General features: G+C 35.2%; 2 protein-coding genes across 3 annotated transcripts in view; one reads left to right on the forward strand and one right to left on the reverse strand.

Moving 5' to 3' along the window:
* Positions 1 to 53: 53 nt before the first annotated feature.
* LOC109087244 (alanyl-tRNA editing protein Aarsd1) lies at positions 54 to 8160 on the reverse strand. Of its 2 annotated transcripts, XM_042767062.1 has the most exons (12): positions 6432 to 6590; positions 5983 to 6111; positions 5707 to 5866; positions 5076 to 5133; positions 4828 to 4984; positions 3633 to 3749; positions 3404 to 3534; positions 3265 to 3331; positions 3092 to 3183; positions 2931 to 2985; positions 2731 to 2825; positions 54 to 1378 (listed from the first exon to the last, which is right to left on the reverse strand). In XM_042767062.1, exons 1-12 carry the CDS (start codon positions 6468 to 6470, stop codon positions 1240 to 1242), a joined length of 1239 nt encoding a protein of 412 aa, XP_042622996.1. In that variant the 5' UTR covers positions 6471 to 6590; the 3' UTR covers positions 54 to 1239. The 2 variants fall into 2 exon arrangements, with proteins under 2 accessions (XP_042622996.1, XP_042622997.1); XM_042767063.1 differs by lacking the exons at positions 2931 to 2985; positions 3092 to 3183; positions 6432 to 6590 and adding an exon at positions 8051 to 8160 and having other exon boundaries at positions 3253 to 3331.
* Positions 7394 to 19063, forward strand: part of sgms1b (sphingomyelin synthase 1b) — a 28958-nt gene continuing 17288 nt past the window's right edge. The window contains exon 1 of the mRNA XM_042767064.1: positions 7394 to 7895. The gene's annotated coding sequence lies outside the window, so the exon portion shown is untranslated. The remainder of the gene's footprint in view (positions 7896 to 19063) is intronic.

A 19063-nucleotide genomic window follows, 5' to 3' on the forward strand; every position in this document is an offset into this window, starting at 1 on the left:
AAGTGTGGAGCTTATCTGAATTGCACTATAAATCCATAGCCTCAAAAACAATATCAACTGGAAGATTGTTTATTAGCACAAGCTCTGTGGTACAGTAGGGCATGAGTAAATCATACAATACAGTCTTCCATCAGCTTTATGTCTGGTGATCACTGGCCCAATAAAACAAAACTACTGCTCTAAATGTACAGTATGTACGCACTGATTTTCCAGGCCTGTTCTGTGATTTGAAATGGAACAGTTCACCCACAAATAAACATTTTCATCATTAAATTTGGTTCTGTTCAACACACATACACATCCAAAGACTTGGATTATAGCACATGACATGGAGAGAGCCAAAAACCTGCCAAATTTAACTGTATGGAAACGAGTGGCTTGAATGTTCTGCAAAATATCTCTTTTTATATATATCTATTTTGTTCAACAAAATAAATTAAGTCATGATTTTGGAATTACATGAGGTTGAGCAAATGATGACATAACCTTCAATTTCAGGTGAACTGTTCTACTTTGACAAAAAAAGACATAAAAAGACAACACACAGCCCAATGATTCAAGGCAGCATATTACATACATACATATATGTTTATATATAAGATGTCTTACTAGAACTGCTGCTAGTTTCTTATTCTTATGCATTTAATTGAGTATTTTTGTTTTTTCCAATGAATTATGTGCATTATGGTGATTTCTGAAGGATTACTTCAAATGAACAAAGCAAAAAATAAAATATTAAAACAATTTCAACTTCACAGGCCATGGAGTCATTTAATTTGGATCAAACTAAGACAATCATCAAACAACTCATTCATATAACCCTGAGTTGGTACTCTTCAAATTACACATTGGTACTCTTCAAATTATTACTAGTAAAATTAATTAAATGTGAACGTCCAAAACATCACAAGCTGGCTTTGATGCAACAAGTCAGAAGTTTAATACACAGTATAACTAATAAAACAACAAAATGAAAAAAAAGAAAAAAAAATGTTATTGTTATTATTATTATTTTTTTTTTGAAGACCAGGAAAAATAGTTATGAATTGGATCAAAAACAGAAATGGAGCCTCTATCAACTGAAGGTGCATCATGATGTGTTGCGACGTAGACTGTTTCATTGACTGCAACAAAAAAATCTAGTTTTGATGTGTCGCAACATGATGCATGTGTTTGGTGTAAACAGAGTCTGGATGATCATGACAGCAGCTGAATATCAGTGTATGTCTGCCGTCCTTTTTATTCCTCTCCTGCGGTGAGTTTGCAGCTGTGCTCCTTCAGTAAAGCCTCAGCTTCTGCTCTCTTTACCAAACTATTGGCTTTACCCTGGTAATGTCCAGCCTTTCCTGCTCCTTTACCCTGCAGCAGCTCTGACACCCTGCACACAATGACACCAACACAAGACAATGTGTTTCAGAAGAGTGGCACCTACTGGAAGAATCACTGCACAACATAAATCCACAGTGCATGCAACCTTGGAAAAAAATGTGTGAAAAAATTCAATCATATTTAATATAACATCATTGTCTTGACATGCAGTGGTGCATAAAGTCAACAATGCCAAAGCAAAGGAATATTAGCAGAAAAAGTAAAAGTAGTAGCACGTAAACTAGATGGATGTGTTATGTCTGTGAAATAAGCTGTATTTTATGTACAAGCGTTCACGGTCTCTGTCATTTGAACTCTTTCTTTTTCAAGTCAGTGTATTATTGTGGAATCAACTATCTGAGAGGTGAAAGTCACTTTACATGCAGACAGACAGTATTTGCTTGTCTAAGTGGGCAGTTCTTGGTCAGATTAAGCTGCCACTTGAATAATAAAAAAAACACAATTAACCCTATAAAGCCTACTGTATCATATATGATATGCAAATTCCTAAGGCCCGTAAATGATCAAAATGACCAAAACATGAAAAAACATCAAAAACCTGTTGTACACAATCTACTATATGCCTTCTGTCATCTTGATTGACAGTTTATGGGTTTTTAGTAAGAAAAAGCCCTTTTAGTGGTTCATGTGTCTTTTTGCTATAAAATCTTTACTGATTTAAAAGTAAACACAAGAATAACTTTTATATTGTTAGTAATATTTGAAGATGAACGCTTACTGGACTGAAGCAACTTAGGTTTACTTGATTATCCATACATCATTTTTTTGAAAAATCATGTTAAAATGTGAGTATCATATTAAGATACTGTACATGAGGCTTTTGAGGAATGCTTATCTCTCAGTCATCATTACATTAAATTATATATTTTGACCCCACAACTAAAAACTACAGCTTTGATCATAAAACTAAGAATTAAAAAATCATCTTAATAAGACACAAATTGGTACAGACAGTTTGACAATGCTATTTACAGGCATTTTAGCAAGTAGTCTACTTTACTGTTATAAAGATCTCATTGATTTGCATTAAAGTGATTACTGTAAATCTCAGCAACTGCACAAAATTGCATATTTTGCTTAGTTTGGGCCTCTGAATAAAATGGAGATGTTTTTTCTTCCTCGAGTATGAGCTCCATATTCTTACTATATCATACTATGAGCCATAAAAGCCTGATGTATCAAAAATGATACAATAAAAAACACATTAAAATCAACGTTTTCTAGACTTTGTGTAAAGTTTCAATAAACTATTCCATTTGAACAATTTTGATTTTGCTTAGTATTATTTAATGTCAGGCTTCACAGGATTAAAAATTGGGGATAAACTAGCATGGGTCTCACCGAGGTCCCACTTCAGTGACGATATTCTCAGGCCCTGCGAGCAGGAACAGTCCCGCACCCTTCTCCTCGCCCACGGTCAGAAAGATCACTGTGTCCTGCACAAACACAGCAATGAGAGTGTAAACTACGCTCCAATCTCCAGAATCTGGGAATAGCAATGCAAATACATTCTGTTCAATTAAAAAAAAGATGTGCTTCACCTGAAATCCAATTTCATTCGCAATAATGTTCATGAACTCATTATCACCATCTTTACTGTGAAAACAATGAGGCTTATTTTTAGGCAACTTGGGTTGAACTTTTGAATTCACTAATAAGCCTTTAATTTACTAAAGGCTTCAACAGGAGGAGTCAAACACACTTGTGTAAGCTGAAGAAGTTTCCTCTGTCTGGTTTGTTTTTGAAGTTCTGCGCTATCAGAACAGCCATTTCCCTCAGGATAATTAGATTACTCTGTCAGAGGAACATAAAGGGGAATGATTAATAATCGCAAAAGTGAAAGATTAAACCTTGTTTACTGACACAGTAGGTTACCTTCTGAAGACGTTTGACCGTCTTCTGTAGCTTGTCCACGGCATCAACATGCTCATCTGCCCCTGTCCTAATAAACCACAACGACAAACATTAGCTCATGCTAGAAGAAAAGCAGACAGGTCACTTGACTCTAACTCACTTGAGAAGGCCGGTCAGTGATTTTTCAATGCTGTAACTCTTTTCAGCATATTTCAGCACTCTGTTGCCAGCTATGAAGATCAGGTTGGTTTTATTCTTCTTCCCTTTTTCAGTCCCCAAAATTTTGATAACCTAAAGAGACATTTTTGTTGAGAGATTAAAGAGTAGAATAGCTCTGAATAATACACTAAAACCCAGAGGTTAAGTTAAGACAGGGAGAGGGGGCTGACCTGAAGGTGACTGAGGTTGGACACATGAGTCCCACAGCACATGTTAGCATCTACACCCTCAATGTCAACGATCCTGATGGGACCGGCGTGGTCATCAGGAAGACCACGGCTTCTCACCTGTTCATGAGAAGAGCAAAAATTGGATTAGTTGGTGTGGGCAAAGTAGAAGTGAATTTGAAGACAGTATTATGTTAAAATCATTAAAGATATATTTCATTAAACGTCACACCAAAAGATCTTATTAAATTCTAAAACTTAGGAAGAAGATAATAAAATTTTAAAAATTAAATTTGTTGTCCACAATTAAGGAAAGAAGATATAAAAACATAAAAAAATAAAATAAAATAAAAATAAAGGCAACTGGAAACAAAGAATGTTTTCCCTTCTTATCTCAATATAAGATGCATTTTTAAATTTGCTTTTAATTTCAGTTTTGTTGTAGTTAGCTCAGTTTAGTTTTATTTCTATTGAATTATTTTATATATTTTTATCAGCAATGCATTTATTCATTCAAAGGTTACAGTAAAAACATTTATAATGTTATAAAAACTTCTATTTTAAATAAATGTTCTTTTGAACTTTCTATACATCAAAGAACACTGAAATAAAAATGTATCATGGTTTCCACAAAACATTAAACAGGACAACCATTTTCATCACTAATAATAATGATAAAGGTTTCTTGAACATTAAATCAGCATATTAGAAAGATTTCTGAAGGATCATGTGACACTGAAGACTTTAGTAGTGATGCTGAAAATTCAGCTTTGCATCATAGAAATAAATTATATTTTAAAATACATTCAAACAGAAAAGAGTTATTTTAAATTGTAAAAATATTTTACAATGTTACTGTGTGTACTACATTTTTGATCAAATAAATGCACCCTTGACGAACATAAAAGATTTTCTTTTAAAAACATAAAAAATATTAGCAACCCCAAACGTTGTGTATATTATAGTTTTTCCACTTTGAATAGAATTTATTTTGATTATTTATTTTTGTTTTGTTTTATTTTCAATTTAATTCATGTTGTGTCGTTAATCTTTTAATTATTATTGCGCACAATGAATTACTGATTAAATATAACTCTCTTGTTCTGTTGTTTGGGTTGTACAACTTTAAATGTGTAAATGTTGTGAAAACGTGATTCCTAAAAAGACTAAAAGATGATTTCTGAAGGTGCACACATGCCTTCTCCACAGCAGGATCATCAATGGACAGGAGATTGACAGCTACTGGAATGTGTGCACGAATCTTCTCATTCACAGCCACCTCCAAAGCCTCCATCTCTCCAGGCTTCACTGTGGCTGTGTCCAGCTCTATGCTGCTACGCTGACGTCCTAAATCCCTGGATCATTGCATAGCCAGCCGGAAGGCTTCACATTTAGAAATCAAACTTATTTCCCAAATCATTTAATAGATCCTGCCAAGGCTCTTACCAAGAGGTAGTTTTGTATCCAAACATTGTATCAGCCAAAGCTGTGATCAAGTGTTGACCTAAAAATGACAATAAGCATGTGATAAAATTAGTTTAAGCTTCATTTAACCCTATAAAGCCTACTCTATCATATTTGATATGTAAATTTCTAAGCATCAACATGATCAAGATTGTGGAAAAACCTGTTGCACACAATCTAGTAGATGCCTTATGTCATCTGACTGATAAATACTTTTTTTTTGTAAGTAAAAGGCAGTGTGTGCGTTTTCTTTTTCTTTTTTTTTTTTGATATTGTTAGTAATGACTGAATGGACTGAATCAACTTAGGTTTACTTGATTATCCATATCATACATCATTTTGTTCCTCTCACAGTCATCACTGTATTGCATTGCATTATATGTTTTGCAATAAAAACCACAGAGCTTTGATCATAAAACTAAGCATTAGTCATCATCTTATGAAGCCAAATTATTAGGAAATAGCAACAACTGGTATTTACATGCATTACGTAAGTAGTCAAACAAATTGCAACATTTTGTCTAATTTAATTTTTTCCCTATTATTATTTCATTTATCAGCTGTTACAAGGTTAAAGAAATAGTTCACCGAAACACACTCAATCCTTCCTCACCCGAATGCTGCTGCATGTGGTCAAAGCGCCGCTCCCAGTCCAGTTTGATGTGCACCTCCTGACCCTCCTCCAGAGCAGAGCTGATGAAATGCACCGCCTCTGGACCCTGTCTCAACACACGCAGGACAGGGACACCTCCAACCGTCCCATGATCATCAGGCTGGAAATGAAAAACAAGAAGAAATCAGGCTCATGCAAGGAAACATATATTCAGGGGTTGTTCACATACTGTATCTATTTACCTGCATGGCATGACATTAGAGAGGGGAAACTCACCTGTCCTCCGCCCTCCGGAAACAGAATCGTGTCTTTCAGTTTCAGATTAAAGCCCTTCAGCTTTTCTTTCTTTCCATTATTCTCTAGGGTTAATTCTGCAGGCACGCAAGACACGACACATGTGTCGAACTGTAAAAGGAAAGTTGACAAACAACATGGACTTTTATTATTATTGTTATTATTATTATTTATATGTATTTGACTTGAACTTGACAGTGACAAATGCATTCTAAAGTATCTTAAACTATATTAATATTAATATCAGCATGTGTAATTATTCCCCATGAACTGTATGCACCGAAGTAAATTCTCTGCAGCTGTCACTGTTGTACATGTGCTGTCATTGAAAACACTGCAGAGATGTTCACGCGTTCAGATAATGTTCGACATACATTGGTCTGGCGATACACGTGCAGTGAAATATCATACAGTCTGAAAAAGCCAAATACCTCTTGCATATAACAGTCCCTCTGACACTGGAAAGCCATGTTTCGACAAATTTAACGTACAAGTGATCTGTACTTGCTACTACAGTAAACGCAACCAAAAGTTAAAAGATGGACACCGTTTTCAAAATAAAAGTCTCAAAACGTAACATTAATTCAGTGTATTACTTGCGGTTTCTTTCCAATTATTCATGAAATTTACTAGTGTGGTATTTGTTGTTTCTTTGTAATTGTTTTTTTTGTTTTAATTGTTATTTTTGAGTTGTGTGTGTTATTTGTTTTTTAAAAAGACATTTAAATCACCATTTTGCTACCTTTGTGATGAAATTAGTTTAAGCTTCATTTAACCCTATAAAGCCTACTCTATCATATTTGTTATGTAAATTTCTAAGCCCTCTGAATGATCAACATGTTTGTGGAAAAACCTGTTGCACACAATCTATTAGATGTCTTATGTCATCTGATTAATAAATACTTTTTTTAGTAAGTAAAAAGCAGTGTGTGGGATTTTTTTTTTTTTTTTTTTTTTTTTGGATTACCATTTTGCTACCTTTTTGCTATATATTTGGCTCAGAATGCATTTTGAAATACACGACGTGAAAATGCAATCCTAATGTCCTAACCGTGAGTCTAAATGCATTTAGGAAAATGACATTTAAATGATCAACTGTTACCATTTCTACTTGGCCATGTTACATATATCTAATCAATTTGGGTAATACATTTTCAATTTAGTTGCGCAAATTATAAACCGTTACAATTAGTATGTAATTTACATATCAAAGCTGTTGGAAATGGCAAATGTAAATTATATAATTTAATTTTCATTTGCCTTTTGCACCAAACATTGCACATATGGATAATGGAAAATGCACATTTAAATACAGAAATACATTTCCATTTTGAAAATTGCATTACTATTTTGCACAGGCTATTAGGCTGCATTTTAAATGTAATTTTGCTACCTCATACTTTAACTGACCAGAAGCTGGCGCAATTGACCACAAATGACATTTAGACTAACTTCGCCTATTTCATGGAAATAATTATATTACATGTTTTAAATGCGGCGTACCAACGTCATATTATAAAGTAGGCTACTCATAAAACGTCAATATGCGTGTTGCATGTGTATTTATTTGATATATTTATTCTAATACATGTTAGGCAATATTATTAATATTCAATAAGAATAATGCAATAAGTCACGGCCTATGGCAGGACGTTGCTTTCAACTGCAGACAACAGCTCATTAACTGTGAAATGATATGGCACGACTTCGATTTTCCCCATTCTCATCCTTTTTGCTCTCCCCCTTCATCGCCGATTTGCGTGCAACTCCCAACACATGCGTAGTGAGCGGCCTAGACACGCTTCATTACGTCTGCAGGCTCTTCAGAGTGAGGTTCTCCAAGATGAAGCTCAAGGCACATGCGTGCTGTGGGTCTGTGAAGAAGAGCGCTCGTGGTAAGGCTTTTAGAAATCCATTCACTGTGTTCGCCGCGCGCGTTTTAACAGCCGAAACTCGAACATTCGAATGGCGTTGCGATCATAGCGGATACAATCTTTCATCTGTTGATCATCGCAACTTTACGAATGCGGACAGTTACTCTGATTCATACATGCATACTCGAGCTGCTGGTGTAATGTTGTTGTCCCATCTGTTGCGAATTCATCACGGCGTGTGTGCATGAAGGTGGAAATGTTTGATTTATGTTGTGTTATCGAGTGGTGGCACGGTGATGTTTGGGTTGGAATCTCTCTCAAGATGCCAATGTTAGCCTACTAGCATCCTCTGTGGTACGACTTCTTCTTTTTAATTTTTTTTTTTTTTTTTTAACTAATCAGTTTGATGAAATCTCAGAAAAGTCCTTGGCTACAGGTTACTGTGCTATGCATAGCTGTCATACTGTAAATGTCATGGAAATATCATGCATTTGTTATCAACTTGCAGGAACCCCGTAATAATGGATCTTTGTAATATAAATTGAATTGTTTTTGCATTGGTTTAATTTGTTTTTGTACTTTTCTTTTAACATTTTCAACCAAGAATGTGATTTAATGACTCTGAAAATCTAAAACGTGTCCAACCAAAAAGTTAACTATAGAAGTGTTATTGCAACATGGCCAATATTTAAATTCTATACTATTTTGTCAAAAATAAAAAGGAAAAAGGAAATCAATAGTTTTAAATGTTACAAGCAAGTTTGGGCATCCTGATATTAAGTATAAAAGACATTTTATAAGTATAGAAAACTAAACTATTTTGTCTGATAAAACAAGTGCTAGTGTTATTAAAAATGAGCTTTAATTAAGTGCAAAATTAAAGCAAAAGAGTTTACAATAAGTTTCAATTAATTTCATACATTTTAAGTTGTATAAAAAATATTTGTTAATGTATTATGAACAGACTTGAATTACCTGAACAATAGTATATTCATAAAATAACATGAACCTAGATTAATACATTCTCAAAAATGGTGAATTTTTTAAATAATTTTGTTAATTTGTTAAAAACATTAACTAATGCTAATAAATTAAACCTGACTCTAGGGTGTTACGATGATGAAAAATGTGAAAATGTAGTGTGAGGTGTGAAATGTGATTTGAAGTTGGATGGTAAATTAAAAAGTTTTGTGTTTTGTGTTTGTTGTTTTTTATTTTATATTTGATTAACATGAAGAAAAAAAAACATAAAAAAGCACAATGCACTGTATTAATATGAAGGAATTTTCTGTACTAATTATTATTATTATTATTTTTTTATTTTTTAAGTTTGCACTTCATTGCATTGTGTTTTATAGTTAGTGGAAATGTCTGTAAAATAAATGGATAATTTCCTGGCAGAAAATTACCAGTACATTTTCTGTTATTTATTTATTTTTTACAGTGTAGTTCTGGGGCCCGTTCTTCCTATGTCGCTTATTACATCCGAGATGAAATGTCACATCCAAGATGATATCATCACGCTAATCAGGATCTGGCTAATTCGGTTCTTCGAACACACCTGTTGTTGATGATTAGTATGGCTGGATTGAGTTATCTGAGATAATTGCGCCTTCATGGGTTTGTTTAAAAGGGGCTATGTATCAATACTCGAAACCATGATCAGCAATGCAGCGACTGGCTGGTGGCAAGACAGCGACGTAATGACATCATATAATTAAAAAAGACACCTGACGAAAAACTTTACTAATTTCTGGACTTTAATAAGGAAACAGCCAAGTGAACAAAACTACATAAATGTTATAATAGAGAAATGAAATGTGCCCTGTATTTATTTTAATTTTTACATGATTCCCAATTATTTACATTCACGATTTCTAATATTTATTTGTACAGGCTTTTTTTTTTTTATTTGTAGTAATTAACAATTAATTTAATTTTATATTTGAACAAATTTGTTATGTTATGTTACAGCATTAATTAAAGGGGTCATATGATATTTTCCACATACTGTACATTATTTACATTATTGTTTCTCCTCTATGCCCCGCCTTCTGAAACGCGTCGATTTTTTTTTAGATAGATGGTCTGTATGGTGAGTTGTGTTTTGTTTGATTGGCCAGCTATCCATTGCGTTTTGGCTGAATACCTCAAGCGTGTGACCGAAATGTTACGTCCCTTAACATATTGTGATGCCCTGTCCGGCCGGAGCACGAGACATAAACATTAAAACCCATTATAAACATGATTTTTTTAAAAATCATTATTTTCTGTATTTGGAGTAAAAGAATATGTTGACATTCTTTAATGTCCAAAAAACACATTCTTTTTCAAATATTGTACATTATTGTAGGTTCTCTATGCCCCGCCTCTCTCAAACGCGTCGTTTTCTACAAAGTCCCTCCTTCTGACAAGCGCAGTCTGCTCTGATTGGCCAACTGACCCAGTGCATTGTGATGGGCCGAACACCGCAAGCACTCGTCGGAAATGTAACGCCCCTTTGCATAATCGTGAGCTTCATCTTTCAAAATAAATGTAAAGACCGTTAATAATGTCCTTAGTTTTACCATCAGTTCAAGCCGGAAAGGGGAACAGAGACAGTGATGAAACTCCTATGTGTTTGCAGTACACAAGCCACAGACGGTTAAGACAGCTGACTCCCTGTGTGATCCTCTGGTCTTTCTCTCTTCTCTCTCCTCTCTCCTCTCTCTCTCTCTCTCTCTCTCTCTCTCTCTCTCTCTCTCTCTCTCTCTCTCTCTCTCTCTCTCTCTCTCTCTCTCTCTCGCACACACACAAACACACACACAACGCGCAAAACTCATTTGAACAGTCAATAGCAAATACTTAAACTAATAACAAAACATACTTACAGTAGCTGATTCAGAAGCGCCAGATTGTTGTAGCAAAGTCAGAATTATCTCCTCTCCTAGGTTCACGTTCCACAGGTTTAGTCTTTGCAACTTTACAGATCTTCTTTATGCACCAAGAGCTTGTAACACTCCAAAGAGTAAGGAAAAATTGAAATCACATCATATGACCTCTTTAAAGTTTCTTATGGGTCAAGATCATGTCATCTGCATCTCTTTCACTCCATCAAGCCACTCCCATAATAGCTGTCATCACTCAAATTAATGCACGACTCTACATTATCTGTATAGCATATGTGTAAGACTCGAATACAATTATGAAGTAATTATTTTATGACATATAAATTTTTCAATAAGTAAAACTGGCTGTGTCTATAGTATTAAACACTACACAACATTATAATGTTATCTTTACATGAATTTTTAAATGATTATTATTTTAAATTATTGTTCTTGGATCAGTTTGATACTCTTGTAATAAAGTAGCGGTGCTCCCGAGCAGGTTTAAGCTTACGGACCTGTTGCTATGACAGCTACTCCTGGATGAGCTTCGAAGAACCAAATAATCCAAGATCATGTCAAATCATCAACAGTCAAATCCAGCTAACTGAGTTAGGGACGTATGAAGAACGGGCCCCAGGACGGAGCGTCACATTATTTACCTCTTGTATCTTGTATAATATTGTTTATTTAGCTGCATGACTGGAATAAAACCATATGCTTCAGGTTCAAAATGGTATTTTGTAGGTTGAAATAATGCTGCATTTGTCTAGATGGGTTCAGTGCAGGCGTTCTCAGATGACTAATGACTAAATTTAATTAGGATTAAGCAGGAGAGGTTTATTTTATTGTGTGGTGGGTGGAGTGTGTGGTGTTGTGTTGTTTGTTTGATTTGTTTTATGTTGTGTGTGTGTGTGTGTGTGCGTGTGTGTGTGCGCGTGCTTGCTCTGGAAGTCACTGGAAACACAAGGCCTGCAGCTGGGCTTCAGTCCCAGAGGGCTGAACTAGAGACTTACAGAAAATGTGAAAATTTGCTGTTTGCATGCTGTTGTGTGTGTCTTCTCTGCAGAAAGTTATTCAACTTTTCATAAAGCTGTTTCCTGTTGTCTAAAAAGTCAGTTCACGTGAAGAGGACAGAGTGGCATTCGCAACAAAATGATCTAACCTCAAATTTAAAGGGAGTCTAAATGGATACTAGTGATCCTTATCAAAAATTGTTTAGCTTTATCTATTAATGAAGATGAACTTTGTGGTTCCTGACCTCAGGCTTACGTTTAATTTTTTTTTTTCTTGTGTGGTCTCTCTGTGGTTGTTGACACTCATATAACCAAGAGCTCCAGGCTGTTTATGGAAAATATGAGACATGCGCACTGTGTGGAGACACATGCTCCTAATATAGACTTTTACTGTGGAAACTGTAGTGCTGTCAAATGGCTGTGGATAGGTTTGCCGCTGGCACACTCCAGTTAAAGCATGAGATTCATGTGTGGTGCAGAATTCCACTTATTCACTGTAGAAAGTGAATTTTCGAAGTAAATGACATGGATTATTGGAGATTTTATACACACACACACACACACACACACACACACACACTACAGGGTTAACTAATTCTGATTTTTTTTAAAGTCGACTTTTATGTGATGAAAGTTCTCAAAGATTTCTGCTCGTTCTAAATCAGATCCAGATAAAGTAGAACAGTAAAGATTACATTCATATGAATGCATTAGTGTGAGCGATTGCGTGTGTGAATTAATTCTACCAGGCAGCATCTATCTACTAGTAGTGAAGCTGTGGGATTTAGTTAAGAAATATATGCTTGAACTTTTCAGTTTCTAAGCTATTATATTGAGAAATCACAGAACAATGTTGACAATACATTTCCGCACTGAATGATTCTGTGTGCACGAAATCAGCGCGTGATGTACTTGCTACTGTCTATAGCCTATGTGTGTGCGTTACAGTAAAGCAGTGCATTAGATTAGAACGGTGATTAATTTACTGTACAGACTTTTGTTCTATTCGAATGTAAATGCCCTGCGAAGTGGACATCACAGGATATTCCGCCATGATTCCAGTTCGAAGCGAACGTATATGTTCCATTCAAAGTGCATTGAAGTGTGTGAGACATGCATTTAAATTGTATTTATTTACAGACGTATATGATGTCACACTTGTCCGTGTGTGAAGACGTGGCGCAGCGCAAATCTGTGAATGCTGATTTAAGGGAGCATTTACACAACACGTTTTTAACTAAAACTGAAAAACTTTTCATGCATTTTAGCTGTTCACTTACACAACAACAGCATTTTTGGGGCCTGAAAATGCAAAACTTTACAAAGTTTTTGAAAACATTACCATTATCACCAGTAACCATTTTTTGTTAAAGGACAAGGAACATGCAAACAAGTATTAGAGATGGAAGTTGTCAGGAAGTTAACAATTGTGGTGTTGTTCCACTTAGTGATTCTGAGTTCTGATTCTTTTAGTACTTTTGAAAGAAGTCCCATATAAAGATGTGTTGTTTAAGTATTGTGTGGGCCAAATCGGTGGGCGGGGCTAAACAGGCAGTGATGTAGAAGAAGCAGGAGTTGATCATCATCTGCGGAGGCAGAGTTTAGCCACACTATTACGTCATAAAGTGTCACATTCCACAACCGGTTTGGCAGACTGGCTTCAATATAAGCTGTTTTTAGACTTACGAGGAGGTTTTGAGTTCTGAAACTTACAGGATGTTTTTATAGTACAAAGACTTCTTGCATGTCAAAAAATAAAGGGAATTTTGATTTCTCAGTTCATGACCCCTTTATAAAGCATTTTGAACAGAATGCAACATGTGCATGCAACCTGGCAAAATAGACTCAACCTTAAACTACAATTGGGCGATATAAGTTTTTCAGGCAGGATCACAATATTATCATGGTTCTTTGTCATTATGGTTTTTGAGTTGATGATCAGTAAAGCATATTTAAGAAAAAAATACAGAATGGTACCAGAAGTTAAATTAATAAAAAAGAATGACAAACCATTTAGTCTCGGGTAAGTGATATTACCAAAATATTATTTCACAGAAATAAACAATACAGTATTTTTTGTTATGATCAAAGAGTTCAATTAAAAACAGTAGGACAATGCAAATTAAAATCAAGGGTACAAATGAGGATTCTCAAAAAAAAAAAAAAAAAAAAAAGAAAATCAAGTAATTGATCTATATCCTGTGGTTGTATATTATAGTTATTCTTGAGGCAGTCATGTGATGAAGCTCTCAGTGTTGGAAAGGCCGGAAACTGACTCTCCCCAAAGACTCTTATCGAGTGAATGAGGTCCAGTCTTGAAACCTTAAACCAGCAATGAAGGACCAGACAATGGAAAATCTATCTTGTTCACATTAAGATTGGAACAGAAAAACATTAATAGACATTAGGGTTGTGACAGTGAGGAGATTTTCCCCGGTTAATCGACATGTGACAACGGGGGTGGAGGGTTGGGTTCGTTGGGGTTTTCCCTCTTTTCCTCGCTTTACTTCGCTTTGGTTAAATAGCTTATAATTGCCCATGCGCATTTTACGTTCACGTTCAAATTAGCAGCAGTTTGGGGTCAATCGCTTGAGTGGACAACAACAACAAAACAGTACTAATTCACTTCTGTTAGCCTAACCATAGAACTTTGGGTAACAAACCGAATAGAAGTTCACCATTCTATAGGCCTTATATAAAATAAATAACTTGCACAGTTTAAATGTATATTGAAAAAATAAATAAATAAATAAGAAACAGAACTTTTATTAGCAAAACAAATAAGAAAGCTTGCACGGCATACACCTTGATGTAAAATAAAAATAAATTAAACAAAGTTTAAATACAGTAAAAATCAGCAAACAAACACTGTGGAACCAGATAAATAAGAACACAATGTTTAAAAAAAAAAAAAAAAAAAAACATACAAAATCACCTTAGATAAGCGGCAAAAGTCAACAGCCCTTTCAAAAACAAAATATTGCCAAACAGGCGCATTTGCATTTTGTTTCAAAACTAAATTTTAATCTTAAATTGCAGTGTTTTGTTTCGCTAACTGAATTCAATTATTTTTATTACTATAAAATAAATCAACATGACGTGGGGGGGGGGGGGCTGCGGTAGGGTCTTGTGATGTAAACCAGTGTTGCGGCTTAACACCGGTAATACCGTCAACAACGAAGTAATTGTCCAAATCAAATACAGTATCCAAGCGTCCTTGCTTTTACTTTAGAAAGCGTAAGTTCGTAGTTACATGTAGTAACAAGTGTGTGTGTGTGTGTGTGTATTACTCATATCAAAAAGTGCAATTTTAATTGCTCTGTTTCACCTTTCAAAGCCAAGCATGCAGAAAAATGTATCTGTATAAAGCAGCGCCTCCCACTTCTGACTTTTTTGAACTGCTCGAATTGAGGTGTTTCCCAGTTTGTGCTCGGGTTTGTTGGTGTGAACCTTAAGACGTGCTGGTAATGCTAATTCACTTTCAGCTTATGGAATGTGTGTGTTGAGGAGTTTCAGAGAAGACAGACAGTGATTCAAAGACTACCACATGGGTCTATTGTGGGTCTGTCCTTCTCCATAAGCAGTGCTGTGGACCATCTTATTCTGACTTGTAGTATTAGAGTTGAACATTTAATTAACCTTTCACATCCCAGTTTTTTTTGGGTTTGGGTTGATTATTATAGCAGAACAACTACAATACAGCCTTTTCTTATATGCGTGGTGTTGTATGTATATGTATATATGCACCCATATAACAATGATGATCAGTAATATTTACCCCAATACCTACATACATATCTTTTTAGATTTTTGTTATTATTATTATTATATATATTATTATTAATTTATATTTTTAAATTTTGGTCAATGTTGGATATTTATTTCCCATCTCAAGTGAGTGCTTAAAGTAAAATAAAATATATTCAATAAAATAAAAATATTTAATTATTGTATTTTTTTATATTTTATTTTGATTTGTTGTATTATTGATGTATTGGTGTATTATTATTATTATTATTATTTTATATTTAAATTTTTTATGATTTAATTATTAGATTTTCATCAACTTACTAACCAACCCCCTGCAGTACTCCTCTTGAACCCCAATTTGGCAAAACCCTGGTTTTAAAGGATAGAAATATTTCTTTATTTTTTTCCCCCTTAAATCATTATAGGCAATAGGAACATCCCCTCCTAATTGAAATCACATTAGCCTAAACCACCAACTACACACTGTTGATAAGCCCCTCTTAAACTGATAAGCCCTCTAGGGCTTAGTGGCCCTAACTAGTATCTTGGCATTGTAAATCTGATCTACAGGAATAGGATCAGGCTGGCGTAACTAGTACTGCAGGATTCGGCATTGGGAATGGAGTTTGGCCCAACGGGAAATGCTACCTAGTATTTGGAGACAAACCGAAATTTCCTGACGTTTCTTTTGGCATTTTAACAGCTGTCGATGCAAGGCATGGCTCATCGTAATCCTGCCCCCCCACTGGAACTTGAAGAGCACATGTTATGCCATGCAGAATGAACTCAATGGAACATTTTAAATGTTGTGCAACTGTGAAATTACAGATGTAGTATTTGAGAAAAAAAAAAATCTAATATGTTTGAATGGGGTATGTGATGATGATTCCAGTGGTTTGGCATTCCTTTTGAAGACTCTCGTGGGCTCCTTGGGACTGTTGTGGCGTAGGACAGCTGAGTTTGTGATGGAAGATATGTGCGCAGGAAGCAGGGAGAAAGTATCTAAAAAATATAATGTTACTTTTATGATTTTATGTTTTAAGGTACAGTTATTTTTCTTAAAAAAATAAACAGTTTATAGTAGTTATGTGTGAAAATGACAAAAAAAATGATATCTGAATATTTTCTGGAATCTTGTCAGTAACGATAATTAGACAATATTTTGCTGAGCGTGATATTGTGCTGGTACTTTGAGCGGTTTAGGACTGCTGTGGACAGCTGACCTGCAAAGCTTTTGACGTTCTTCATATTCTGTGCAGTGGTTATTTTGCAGGAGTAACAGAAATTAACTTTTCCAATATGTTTAAATAGATTTTTACCTTTATAAACCCTATTTTTTCTCTAACCTAATTAAATGCATGAATTATCTTTTGTGTCAAATTTTTAAATTCAAATACTGTAGTAACACACTATAGGGCTGTCACCAATCAAATGAAATCAGTATTAACAAAATTTGTGTTTGCAATGCAGATATGGCATAGAATCTGCATCTGAAGTGGCATTTAGATGTATTTTTACAGACTCTTTAATGCAGGACATGAATGCATTTAACCTTAATTATTTAACCATTTTATTTAACCTGCATTTAACCATTTAAAGGGGTCGTGTGAGGTTGCTAAAAAGAACATTATTTTGTGTATTTGGTGTAATGAAATGTTTATGTGGAATGAGGTTCAAAAACACATTATTTTCCACATACTGTACATTATTGTTTCTCCTCTATGCCCCATCTTTCTAAAACATGTTCTTTTTTACAAAGCTCATCGATCATAAAAGCGAAGTGTGCTCTGATTGGCCAGCTATCCAGTGCATTGTGATTGGCCGAATGCCAAAAGTGTGTTATGGAAATGTTATGCCCCTTGCCATACTGTGACAAAAGACAAAAAACAATAAAAACCCATTACAAACAAGCCATTTGTTGGATCCAGTGGGGACATAATTACGGATTATAATGACTCATACTGTGTTTTTATGCATTGCGTTGCATCCCCCCAGCTCTGCATATTTTGCATGTCTCTCTTTCTTAACAAACCTGATTCAGATAATCAGCTCGTTAGAAGTGTGCATGAACTGAGTTCCCATTGACATGGTTCCTACACAGTGTTCATTGCTCCCTACTCCCTGAACAGGAGAAATCTGTTGAAGTGTACCTCACTTCTGAACATTCATTCACAGATTTTGCGCAATGCCCTTCACACACAGAGAAGTGTGACATCATATACCTCTGTAAATAAATACTATTTGAATTCACGTCTCGCACACATCAATGCACTTTGAATGGAACTGGAATCATGGCACAATATCCTGTGATGTCCACTTCGCAGGGCACTTACGTTCGAATATAACAAACGTCTGAAGCCACAAGAGAAACATACAAAATGTGCAGAGCAGGGGGGCTCGAGGACTGGAATTGAGAACTGCTACTCAAAACTCCCGTTTGAATCATCAGTGGCAAATCCTTTACATATGTTATCGTTATTGTAGTTTGTGAGTTTGAGTTGGAACGGCCGGTTTTGTTGTTTTTTTCCCAGGATTAGGAAACAATCCTCCATAAAATGTGCTGCACATACATTTGAATATTTTGGTTGAACTGTTCTGGAAACAGTGTGTTAAATACAACTTAACCACTGATTTCTAGTTGTTTCCTCTTTTGGAAGGCCAAACAAAGTAGCTTCGCTTTCACAACGAAACAGTGTCTCCACAACACGGCGGTGGCGGCAACAGTGAGAATCAAAGGTTACTTCTTTCTTTGCTTGAACGTTTTCAGATATTTTGGATGAAAACCGGGAGGCCTGTGACTGTCTCATAGACTGCCAAGTAAGTTACACTGTCAAGATCCAGAAAAGTATAAAAAGACATCGTCAAAATAGTCCATCTGCCATCAGTGGTTCAACCGTAACATTATGAAGCAACGAGAATATTTTTTGTAAGCGAAGAAAACAAAAATAACGACTTTATTCAACATTTCCTTTGTCAACAGTCTCCTTTGTGTCTCTCCATATCACCGTATGCTGCGTATGCTCTTCTGTATCAGTCACGCCACAAGGGTGCGCTGTTTCTACATGTATTTAGCTTTGATTAGAAAGAAAACAGGGCATCCTTGTGGCGCGGCTGATACAGAAGAGCATACGCAGTATAAGGTGATATGGAGAGACACAGAGGAGACTGTTGACAAAAGAATTGTTGAACAAATTGTGTTCTGAAGAGGAACAAAGGTTTTACAGGGTTTGGAACGACATGGGGTAACACATGGTGATTAATGACAAAATGTTCATTTTGGGGTGGAATATCCCTTTAAGAACAGTTTTGTGAACTCAATCGATTGCCTAATTGAATTAAGGCATGAGGATTAGTAAATGATGATGGAATCAAAATTTTGGATGAACTTTGAATGTTTAATGTTGAGTGACCTTTAATTTCTCAGAAAGTTACTAAAAAGAGAACTAAAAACTTGGACAGTTGTTTAATTGCTGAAATATTGCTGAAATATGATATGTCAATTTTAATGTCATGTTATACCCTTTGTGTGGCCACAGCTGCAGTTATCATAACAGTT

The sequence above is a fragment of the Cyprinus carpio genome, chromosome A12 (assembly GCF_018340385.1).
Source record: "Cyprinus carpio isolate SPL01 chromosome A12, ASM1834038v1, whole genome shotgun sequence".
Classification (NCBI taxonomy): domain Eukaryota; kingdom Metazoa; phylum Chordata; class Actinopteri; order Cypriniformes; family Cyprinidae; genus Cyprinus; species Cyprinus carpio.